Below are 12729 nucleotides of genomic sequence, written 5' to 3'. Positions count from 1 at the left end.
AATGTTTATCAGTGTCTCACAGCCCCTTGAACTTAGCAAGGTATTTTATCTTTATTTTATTTAACAGATAATAATCAATCTGCAAAGATAAGCATGACAGGAATGTTTAATACAAAATAATGAGTTCCTAGCAACTGTAGTGCCTTAGGATAAATTTTCCTCAAAGCTAAACCTACATTGAAAATTGCTACTGCCTGTATGTGTTCTTTACCAAGATGTTATGTGCCAACATTATAAGTAACAGGAGGAGGCTTAGAATTCATGAATGTCATGCACTGGCTTAGAACAGACACTGAAAAATGATTTCCAAATAAAAGCAAGAACAGGAATTCTTGATGAGCATAATTACCCAGAATAGCATCTAACTGGAAAACTCTGTTCAAGTAAAACATGTCAGTAATTTATTTGTTGTAAGAGAAAGGGAAGCATTTGCCCCATTCCCATCACTCCAACAGACTCTTACTGTGCTTCTCAGGGATAAGTGCACAACAGCTTATTTGTTTCTTCCTGTTTAACTCCTTTATAGATTTGCCCTATGGTTCACTGTTGTGAATTACAGCTAAGTACCACCTGGTTTTGTTTGGTTTTCAATCCATATAGGGACCACTGCTTGGTTTGTTAATGCAAATCTGCAAGCTTTCACTGGTTAACCATGAAAGCTTTGCCAAACAGACTACACAAATTTGAAATGACTGCAGGTTGGCCCATCTTTCTCTGGGTGCTCCCACAGTGCTAGAGGACAAAGAGAATGGGAATGCCTCCTCCCACAGGAAACGCTCTTTAACCACTATCCCAGAGGAAGGAAGAACACTGCCTCCAAAATCAGATACTGTTTCTCTTAAAAAAGAAAATACATTTTCTCAGATATTTTCCATTGAAATACTGACCAGGTTAGACTGACCAACATTTTGTAGGGTGTAGAGGAACATATTTCAAGATGAGGCAGTTGGACTTCACGGACTAGAAAGGAAAAACCTAGGTGCAGCCAAAACCACATTATTTCATAAAGCAGATCTGCTCTCTGGTATTAAAGAACACAATTTAAAGTGACCTATGAGCTAAAGAGAGAACACACTGAGCATTAATGTGCTTGAACAACAACAACAACATAAGAGTTGGGTCTCTTTTGAAACAAACAGATCCATTAGTGTGATTATGCTAATAAATACATCAATTAGGTTTTAGGCAGAGTCTAATATAGACTAATTTCTGCTCTCAGGAAAGGCTCACTGTCCTAGAGTAAAGAGCAAATTTTACAGCAGATGAACAATAAGTAGCCAAGCAACAGAATCATTTCACCATCACCTAAATGTATTTTCCTATCCCAGAAATGCAAGTGGTTTCAGAATCAAAGAGGAGAACAAGAGAAAGGATGACGTTATTTGTGCAGCCTGCACACTCCATCCCAGTAAGTCATCTCTTGGCCTGATCAGGCCAAGCCTAACAGAAGTTCAGGGTCACAAGAGATGACACAGAAGTCACCAAATGTCATCAATATGCATGTGTATTTCAGATGTTTCTGCAGTCATTTGAGAAGAGAAAAAACTGGCCTGCAGCAGCAACAGGAGTTGGGAAGAGGTGATAAGAGCTTAGGACAAACGCTCCAGAAATGGTTTCAGGCATCCTCCAAAGCTTTGCTCTGCTCAACAAAACCAACTCAAGGACATCTATGGAGGTTGTATAACAGCAGTTATCTCTGTTCCCCACTTCCCAGTCAGCTGCTCATTATCCTTTCACATAAATCAGAAATCAGGAGAAGCAGCTGTAAAGATAAGGCAAGCATAAACAACTGGTTCTTGGGCAAGCAAGCTTGAGATGCAGGCAGTATCTCATATTAAGAGGAGAGATATAAGGAAAAAGATGAGACAGTGAGTAGAATTAGTATGAAAGGGAGCAGGTGCTATTTGCATTAGAAAACAGGCAAACAAATATCAAACAAACTCTTGATATGTAGGAGCTCAGTGATGTTTTTTCTGTTTTTAACAAGCTCTGTAGAGGTCATTAACATGGTTAAGAAGGATGCAATTGGGAAACACCTCCCTGCAATAGTCCAAGAAAACCTCTCATCCAGTGGTATAATGTGCTGGAACTCAAACCCCTTCTTTCCATGCCACAGAATCACAACAAGCTGTTCTGAATGCTCAGTGTCCCTAAGATCACTATAGTTCACAGTCACCAGACCATCCTAGCCAGTCATAATTCATAATGAGGAGAAAACCATCCACACCAATGGAAATTCAACATATTTCATCTAATTCCACAGAGGGAAGTTGCAAAGAAGAGTTCAGTATGCCTTTCATACATTTCAAGCATTTATCCCTTTCAACAGTACAATCATCTCCAGTATAATACTAAGCAGAATTTTTATGCATTTTCTGCCACTGAGCTAAAATGCTGATTACATTAGAGATCTAAAAAATGTTGTAGCTTATCATCCTTACTATCTCTGCTTCACCAAACAAAAAGAAATCTAAAATTAAATTTAAAAAGAAAAATCACAATTCATTCAAGTCTTAGTAATGGGCTGGAAAAGAAGCATGTTTAGTTTTGAATGAGCTACAGTGAAACATTAAATACCTCAGTTGTTTCAGGAATTCAACATCAGAGCTGCTGTTAATGAGCTTGATGAACTCCTCATAAGAAGGAGCATATGTGTAGTCTTTCTTCTGATGCTCATTCATCTGTTCTCTGTACTCCAGCTGGCTGAGTAGCATTCGGTTAATGTAATCTGGATCACTCAGCAGTTCCACCAATGGTTTCAGTACTGGAGAGAAAAAATATTTTAAAACAAAATCCTTATGCTGAAGAATAACTTATGTCTTGCAAATAAAAACTGCAGCTAAAAGGCAAAAATAAATATCCAAGTTTATAAACATCAAAAAATACAAAACCAGTCTTCTGGACCACACAGTACATTTGAGATTGCATATACTTTCTTGATAAAACTGGTTATTCTATTACAGAAATTGATGTACATTCACAAAGCTGAGCTCTGTTTGAAAAATTCCAAGTGTTTTCACTCTTTATGCTGTGTGTTCTGAAGGCTATGACACTACAGCCAGTATAAATGAAAGTAAACTGAATTGCGCAATATACTTGGAACTTCATAATTTCTGAATTTCACAGTGACATAAAAAATGCGTTCTGTATTTATAAAAAGTGTAGCTGATAAAAGCAAAATAGAAATCCCTCCATTAAAAAAAAACACACTGCATAAATCAACATGTAAAATAATGAATTAAATATAATATAATGATTCAGTTATAGGATCCACAGATTTAAGGATGTGTTTATTCATCTGAATGTAATATAAAAGGCCAGAATTATTCATATAATCACTATAAATAATGCCAAGGAAAGCTGCAAAAGTATTCCTCTGTGAAAAAAACAGAATAAGAAAGGACAAATTGTGTTTTATCCTGAAATGTGATACAGCCTGGCAGCAGATCATGAGAGATAAGTAAGTATATGCTTGATTTTTTGAATATAGCGTCTTACTGGCTATCACAGAAATTAAATTTCAGAATATAAAAGCAGAGCATCAAGACTTATACACGATAAACTTTGTAATTGCTAGTATTGTACATGTACAAATGGTTAATCATCTCTTATCTTTGATCTACCTTTTGTTGCAAGTATTTCTGCAAGGACTATGCGCAAGCTGACAGACTGGACATCCTTTGAGGGTAGGAGACAATACACCAGAACTTGAGAACATTTTTGCAGAAATCTTACTTCTTCATCAGAGCTCCTCAAGCATGAGTGCAGCAAAAAAGGTCTTGGTGGATCTTCCTGCCTAGAAGGAGAAAAACAAAAAGGAGAGAACTTACATACCACTTGTATCAGAAGTTACCTACGATCATCAGTCGCTAATTGATAAAATGCTGCAGCATGAACACCAGGTGGGTGCTGTGCTGAACATGCACAGCAATATGCTGCTGGGTGAGTAAGCCCGTGATGCACACCGTGCTGTTTGCAGACTCCTCACAAACAAGTCTTTGGATGACATCTCTGAAAGAAACAGGGAGCAAATCTCCCTCACCTTGATTCTGTTCCCAACACTATCTACTTTATCTCCTTGCAGGTATCAATGTTTTTCTGGACTTTTCAGACCATGTTTGACTGAACTCCTTAGTGCAGGTCACAGCTGTACGTTTTCTTTATATAAAACCAGCTGCAGAAGCAGAGACAAGGTATCCTAGCAGCTCTTTTATGACCACATGCCTGATGTGCTCCAATCCATTTTAACAAGGTGACCAAGCCAGTGGTTCCAGACAGAGTGTCACCTGAGAGGCACCACAGTCATTTACAAAGGCAACCAAGACTTGTTGTCAGTAGAAGGCTCTAAGGTGCTACAAAGGCTTGTACCTGTCATGTCTCATACCAGTACCTGCTCCTATTTCCCATAACATCTACTTTCTTCCCAGAGCTGGAGGCTGCCCTGGTTAGGTTAGGCTGCTGTCCTACTCAACTGACTGCTACTCACAGAGCTGCTCTAAGCCCACTGCTTCTGTTGGTGGAGAAAGTGACCAAGAACTGTATACCGTCAAGCCAAATGTTTTCAGCTATACACCACTATACGGCCAATAGTGACAGCTCAGAAGGATGAAAATATGTTTGAATAGCAACGTTAACTCTGATTTTGTTCTAGTAATACAATAATTCATCTTAAGGAGACTAAAATTGGTTTTACAATTATTTTTCAGAAAAACGAATGTAAAGATGACATTTGGATTTGATTTGACTAATGCCTTTAACTCAATCACAAATCAAATGTTTTGTTTGCAAACACGGATCATGAAAGGTGTTTCAATTGTTATAGGTATGACAAATTTCAAAACAAGTCCCTTGGAACATCTTGGATATAAATACTCTTTTCTGAGGAGTAGTGGTTTATGAAGATGACCTGTAATCTTCATTATCAACCAGTCCAGGTGGTGCAGCTGACTGAGCTCAGAAAGCTGTTTATCTTGTTCTGGTACGACCTTTTCTCAGTGGCAGATGAATACATAGCTGTTTTCCTCAGTGCATTTCTACTCTTCTTGCATACCCCAGCCCCTGTGCAGCCCCCTTTGCACCACATCAAACATTCCCTGTCATGTTCTCCCTTAAAGGCATTCATTATTTATCCAAACTCAGACAAGTCCTAGGCAGATTACTGACAGAAAGTCTGGGTCATTTACCTACAGCCAACTCTTATTGTGGAAGTAAAGTCTTCCAGACAGGTTGGGGCACCCAAAGTCAGCCACTTAGAAACACAGCCAGAAGCGTATGCAAAAATGCTGGCAAACAGGATGACTCACAGTGAACATAGAAAAATTAAGGTTGAAAAAGCCCTTTTAGATCATGAAGTCCACCATTAAGCCATGTCCTTAAGTGTCACATCTACATGGATTTTTAACACTTCCCAGGACAGTAATTTTACCACTTCCTTGGACAGCCTGTTCCAATGTATGACCATGTTTTCAGTGAAAAATTTTTTCCTAATAATGTAAGCCTCCCCTGGCACAGCTTGAGGCCATTTCCTCTTATCCTGTTGCTTGTTACCTGGGAAAAGACACAGACCCCCACTTGGCTACAACCTACTTTCAGGCAGTTCTCTCAGCAGAGAGCAATAAGGTTTCTCCTGAGCCTCCTCTTCTCCAGACTAAACACCCCCAGCTCCTTCTGCCACCCCTCATAAGGCTGGTCCTGTAGATCCTTCCCCAGCTTCCTCTGGACATGTTCTAGCACTTCTATGCCTTTCTTGCAGTGAAGGGCCCAAAACTAAACCCAGGATTCAAGATACAGCCTCACTAGTGCCAAGTACAGGAATTATCACTAGAAATTATTCCTGTGTATTAACAGCCATGATACAGAGAACTGAATGCAAATGGTGACTGCTTTTTGGCCTGTAAACAAACCCATCTATTTTGGACACCTTATTTCTGGGACATCTTGCATAGTGATCTTGCACATACAAAGCATAAAACAGACCCAAAATGCATAGAAAATGTCACTGAACTGAGATTGGCCTTCTTTGTCTTCAATATCTATCTGCAAGTCTCCTGAAGAATGCCAGTCTGTTTGGGACTGCAAACACACTGGAGCATTAACTGTACCTATAGTATCACCCATGCAAGAGAACTTTGTCCCCTACTGCAAAAATTTATTCCCAGTCAAGAGCCAACACATACAGCTTTGCTGAGCTGGACCTATGCCAGGATTTTTCTGACACACAGGCAGGAGAACACAAACGGAAAATGGAACAGAATAAACAAGCACATAGGCAAATACTTGGTTCTTACCCTTCTCATTTGTCTAGTGTGTTCCTGCCTACAGGAATGCAAGGGAGGAGCAGAGTTGCCTACTCTCCAGTTTACAGACCGTTCAAGAAAATCTTCATTTTTTCCTGGAGTTGTCTCCAATACCAAAGAAGATATGACTCTCTAGAACAGGTTTTCCTAGCCAAACTATATCTACATGTGATCTAAAAAGCAAAAGGGAAGATATTTACAAAAATACTAGAGAAACAAAGTCTTCAGGAAATTCAACTTGAAGCCTTGCCTGTCAGTGCCAAACAGTTTTGTCAACAAATCCTAAAGTATTCATCACTGCTGGGCAAGAGAAATAAAAGGAAGACTGAAAGCAGGATAGGAAGCTTGGGGGGAAGTGAACGGCTACAGAATAAATCAATATGACAGTGATAAATCAGACAAGACAAACCAGACCGGTTTATATCCTCCTTTGCATGTATACAGGAAGCATTACAGTTCTATTTGTCTCAATATTACCATTGACGAGCTTGCAGGGAAATACTGTGTGTCAACTAAAGGTCTGGCCAGTACACAGCTGCCCTTTTAACCCAGGCTTCCCCTTCACTGATGCACATTTAGAAAGAGAGCAGTGAGCAATCAGAGAAGTATTAACACCACTGCCCACTTACCAAACCATGTCGGTTTACTACCTTGGAGCAAGAGCTAAGATGTCCTGATCAGGCATATTCTTAAGGCTTGATATAAAACCTGGATCTTCAATTCTGTGAGAATGTGGCACTGTTCATTTTGCAGAGACCAATAGGAAAAGCAGAAATTTAAGTGCAATCCACATACATGTACACAAAGCAGAGTGCTGCTATATCTCTCCAGTGTCAATAAAGATATTAAGCAGTATTAAATAACCCAAATAGTAACAAACATTATTTTTTTTCCTATCTAATTCCGAATATGTATTACTAGCACTGTGTGGTTGGATTTTCCCAACAAATAGTCCCTTAGTAATCCCAGAAAACTGAACTAAGACTGTTTGCAGATATTTTTAGACAGAGCTTTAAAAGCCCAGTCAATTAGCCACAAATTCTGAGCACAACTGTGTGCAACTACTATAAATGTGGCATTCTAGAAAATAGTTCCAAAACAGGCATGATACAAGCTCTTTAAACCAGGCTCAATTAATCTCCTTTAGACAATATTCAAATAATGGCAAGTGGCAACTTAATTCATTTGTGTCTTCTTGAACAATTAAGACTGAAGTAATAGTGACAATAGACATCTGTCAAGATGCAGGTGACTTCAGTGATTTACAACAGTAGACAGAACATATGCTCTATACAGCATTCTTACAGATCATATCCATCTTCTCTCCCCCATGAGCTACAGAGTCAGCCTTAACCTTGCTCAAATTCCTTTTCTGTAATTTTATGAAAAGCCTTCTCTGAATTTTTAACTCTATCCAGTACTTTTATATAGCACCAGAAAGCAAAGGGATTTCCTTCAGTTGCACCTCAAAGCACTGGAAGATCAAGCAGCAGAGTACAAATATAGATCAATAGATAGGACCTGCCAAAGTGAATTTCTTTGTACCAGGTCTGTTCCAAGCTGTACTTTTCTTTGGGAACAAACTAACACCTGTGACTATCCTCTGCTCAGAGGTCACTTTGTGCATTTACTGCCTGTGCATCCCACTGAGTGTCATCAGTGTTAAGACTTTACCCCTTACAAGCCTACAGTTCAGTTCATCCAGCACTTTATAATGGAAAGCAGAAGACCAGATTAGCTGCAGTATTCCTGAAGAGAAGCAGTTAAAACATTACCAGGGTTATAGAAGTATCATCATTTCCTTCCCATACTATAAGTAAGCAACTCTGAGCCAATATCTGACGGGGTCAGCTTTGCTTTGAATGACCCCAAAATCATAAAAGTCCTTGTTCCCCTTGCCCGGCAGCTGAAGAAGAGGTCTGGAATGCGTGAGGTTGAGTTTTCAAGGTTGTTTATTTTTCCTTATCTATAACATTCTCTCTCTGACCTGCCGAGGTCCGTCTAGTACAGAAGTCACAGCAGTCTGCCCTGAGCCTTAGGCGGCTCCCACATTATATACCCAAAATTACGCGTTGTAGGTTTACAGATTTGTGCCCATCACCTATGTTAGACAGTGAATCTCTACCTTAAACCAACAGAAAGCTGTCACAATCGCACCAAGACAAGGAGGACAAGACAAAGCAGAAGAAGGCTAGGACACGTCCAGATTCCTCCATCTTGTACCCCTGAATTACATTCTAAAAACCCCAAAATTCTACTTTTCCACCCTGTGTCAATTCACCTATTACACTACTCAAACCCTTTTGGCTTGTAATTCCTCATATAGAGTTGGCAGCCTCTCCCACAGGCTAAAATCAAAGGCACAAGTGTTTTTGACTTCTTGCCAAGGTCCCCAAGCCCCCTGCCAGGGTCTCAAGACAGCCAGGGCAGCCAGAGGGATGTCCTGGACTCTGAGAAATATCAACACCTTTTAACAACAGTACCTCATTCCTCAGGGATGCAGGACCTGTGGCCATTTCATAAGACCAGACTATCACCTGGAATTCCAGGTTTCCCAATACAGCAACCTCATGGAAATAGTTTTTCCTGAGAATCTACTCTAGATATCCATATTTTTGACAAGGACCATCTGGTAACTGTCTGTATTATAATGACTCAGGATTATTAAAACTTGGTTTTTATAGTTGGATGTATGCACCTGACACAAAGCACCTTTGACAAACATAAGTCAGTTTGCTTTGAAATTAAGGCAGGAAGCAAGTTTACACACACACACACACACACACTCCCCCCTAAAAAAAAAAAACACCAAACAAAAAAACCCTCACCAAACAACAAAATCAAGGGTCTGTAAAAAATTAACAATTCCTCTACAGGAAATTACTTAAGGGATAGATGGATAACAAAGTGTTTCCTTCAGCTTTGATATTTCTTTATTTAGTCTTTCAAGAGACAGCCTTGCAGAGCTCTATTTAAGTCTCAATCAGTACAATTGTGAGCTGAAGTGCACGTGCAACTCTATGTAAGTGTCATCAGTATATTCAACATTCACCATGCATTTTCATTAAACCGACTCTGAGAACTACCAAAGCCACAAGCAGGCTGTATCTCTTCACCTATATCACCCTCAGAGCTGTAAGCTTCTTGACAATGCAGCAAAGTAAAAACTGTTTGATTTATATGAGTTTTCTAAGACATAAAAGAAACAAAAATTTAAACCTTTACAAGCCAGTATAACAAATATACAGGAAAAAAGTATCTACTTAAAAAAAAAAAAAAAGAAAACAACAGGAAAAAAAAACCACATAGACCTCAGAAAGCACAACAAAAAATAGAAACAGTAAACAAAGCTAAACCCAAAATTTCCACAGCTGCTATTTTATCAAGAAAAATGAGCAAGTTTTATACATAATTTCAACTAACGTTTACGGTACATAAAGCCTGTCACTTTAGACATGCCACAGTTACCTCTTTCAGGAATAAGCATTTGACATCTCATATTAGTACCAGAGGCAAAGAACTTATGAATGGCTTACAAACTGTGGTATGACCACATCAGCAGTAGGATGCCTTAATGCTTATTATGGTGTCAAGGTTATACTCAATCATTAACAGGAAACCAAACTTCCCACATTGAAGCATGAAAACAAATGGTGAGCTTTAGACCTGGTGCTAGCTATGGGTTGAATTTAATAACATGCTCAGGTCTTGGTTTTTCATGACTAATTTGCTCTCAGCACTTTCATACACAGCAGTTCCCATTGCAACAAATCTCTACAACTTCATACTAATCCCCTTGATATCCCCTTTCCAGAGGCTGACTGTGGTAACCAGTTCTTAGTATTTCTGGTTTCTGACAAATGGAATTATAAAAGTAAAACAAGGCCTGTGGGAGGTGTTTAGTTGCTATCCAGAAAACTTGGATCTATAGAATTAACCAAGTTAAATCTCAAGTGTTAAAACTCCCTTTGTATCAGTCTGCTCTTGATTAGTTTGTGGTGACATCGCCTTCTTTTTTTACTATCTTATCACAATGCACACTGTAATCACAAAAAAAATTAGGTTATATACCCTATTAATGCCAAGGTATTCAGCTGGGCCAAGAAAATGAAGAGTTATTTCCTCTCCTTATCCTGTCTGTAATACACAGAAAACAAAAGGAACATTATGAAAACACGTATGATACAAACTTTAATCCCCAAACAGCTCACCATCCTGCTTCCCCACAACATTTTCCAAGAGCATTGAGCTCTTAACTATAGATTCTGAATCAGCACTGGTAGCAGCCCGCAGACCCCAAGCATTCATTTTGCTAAGTCATAACTTATGCTGCAAGTCTGGGCACAAAAACACATAAAAACACTTCAGGATATACCAACAGATGCTGTGTAGTAGACAACTGGTCAGAAGCAGCCTGCGATACCAAATATTCATGTTTGCAGAAACCAATTCTTCCTCTGTCTCTGGAGTCAAAGGTGCCCCAGCTGTAGGTTAAAGACAGAGAACACTCAAAACCAAAAGATATAGGGAAAAAAATTAAAATACTACTACTAATAAAAACAAAATCAGTGTCATTTGACCTCTTCTTGCTGGGGTTTGTTCCAAAAATCACTGCTTGTCAGGGAGTTCAAGACACAAGGATTAACTACCTTCCAATCCTACATGCCTACTCTGCTGATTTTTTCTGGGGTTATTTTCTTCCCAATGGCTGGTATTGGACAATATTTTTGATTTGTGCTGAACACAGACTGATAATATAGATATGGTTTTGTTATTGCTGAGCAACACTTGGACAGCATCAAGGCCCTTTTCTGCTTCTTGAATCACCCCACTGCTGGAGGTGCACAAGGAGTCGGAAAGAGACAGCCGGGAGAGGTGACTTAGCTGACCAAAGGGATATTCCAGGCCATGGGGCATCATGCTCAGTACGTAAAGCTGGGAGAAGAGGAGGAAGCGGGGGGATGTTTGGAGTGATGGTGTTTGTCTTTCCAAGTCACTATTGCATGTTACAGGGCCCTGCTCTCCTGGAGGTGGCTGTACACTTGCCTGCCCATGGAAAGTGGTGAATGAATTACTTGTTTTGCTCTATGTGCACCTTTTGCTTTACCCATTCAACTGTCTTTATGTCAACCCACAAGTTTTCTCACTTTTAACCCACAAGTTCCTGCACTTACTTTTACAGATCTCCCTGAGCATGCTGGTGGGGCAGTGAGTGAGTGTTTGTGTGGGACTGTTGCTGGCTGAGGTTAAACCATGATACCTACTTACCTAATGCAGGCAAATCTTATTTTGCCTATGCTGCACCCAGCAAAAAATAGGGTTTTATTTCTCAAATGTTAATAGTTCTGTAAATATTTAGAGCAGTTATTCTTAGCCCAAAGAAAGGGCAAGGGATTTCCCTCTTCCTTTTATGTGGACAGCTTCACAGAAAGGTACTTCTTATTTGTCTGCATCTTGCTTAAGTCCTTTTGGTACTGACTGAGCATTTAATCCAGAAGAATAGCTGTTTCTAGCTTTCAACAAACATATCATGCTACCAGAGGGAAGCTAAATTCCTGGGATCAGATCATTTCAGTCCCTTAAAAGCACACTGCCACCACAGACAACACTGCACCACATACCAATATGACCATTTCCATTGTTATACACCACCTTACTCAGCTCACGGTCTGTCCTTGATTACATAAAATGGTATTGCCAGTATTCAGCTTGCTTATATTCTAGTTAAAGTAACCAAGCAAAGACTTTTTAACAAGATATGAAGGAATGAAGGAATAAAAGGTGAAACACAAATGGCCAAACACTAACCTCATTACACTTGCAGGATGCACTTGGCTAATCCTGTTATAAATGCACTCCTGATCCTGCACATATGGGAAAAGAGCAGTGGCTGCTAAAAATAAATCCAGGTCTGACTTTTTCTCCATATCTCAAATTCATAAATTAGCTAATGCTGGACACAGGAAACTATCATATTCCATTTCTATACACCAAGCTAATACTAGAAATTAAATTATTTCCTATTTAAATTATTTAAAATGCAACAAATTTTCACACTGGAAAGTGACAGTTTCCTTCGAAATCCCAACTGAACCTCCAAGTACACCCCAGTGACACATGTAAGATGAAAAATTTGGGAGCTGTCTTGCCTAAAGCTTGCATTGGTCTATGTCACTCCAGACAGTTCTGCCCATGGCTAGAAGTGTCTCTGCCCTTATTTCACTCTGTAGATGTGTGTGGCATGCACAGGAAAGACAGCTGCTGTTAAAGAAATCCAGGGGATAGAATAAAGAAACGGGAAACAGACCAAACACTAAAAGGTTCCTTTCTCCCAGTGCCCTGTCCCCAACCAGCCACCATGAAAGTGGCCTCTCCTGTTACCAAAGAATGGTTTGGGTTGGAAGAGGCTTAAAGATCATCTAGTTCCAACCCC

At 39.5% G+C, this 12729-nt stretch overlaps 1 protein-coding gene across 1 annotated transcript in view; it reads right to left on the bottom strand.

The window, feature by feature from the left end:
- SNX25 (sorting nexin 25) overlaps positions 1-12729 on the bottom strand; it is an 80972-nt gene that overhangs the window by 45701 nt on the left and 22542 nt on the right. Inside the window, exons 4-5 of the mRNA XM_053974998.1 lie at positions 3624-3796; positions 2578-2764 (exon numbers count right to left, since the gene is read on the bottom strand). Of these exons, the coding sequence (XP_053830973.1) occupies positions 2578-2764; positions 3624-3796 (360 nt within the window). The remainder of the gene's footprint in view (positions 1-2577; positions 2765-3623; positions 3797-12729) is intronic.

The sequence above is a fragment of the Vidua macroura genome, chromosome 4, assembly GCF_024509145.1.
Source record: "Vidua macroura isolate BioBank_ID:100142 chromosome 4, ASM2450914v1, whole genome shotgun sequence".
NCBI classification, from domain to species: Eukaryota; Metazoa; Chordata; class Aves; order Passeriformes; family Viduidae; genus Vidua; species Vidua macroura.
This window is presented reverse-complemented; position numbering and strand designations above follow the sequence as displayed.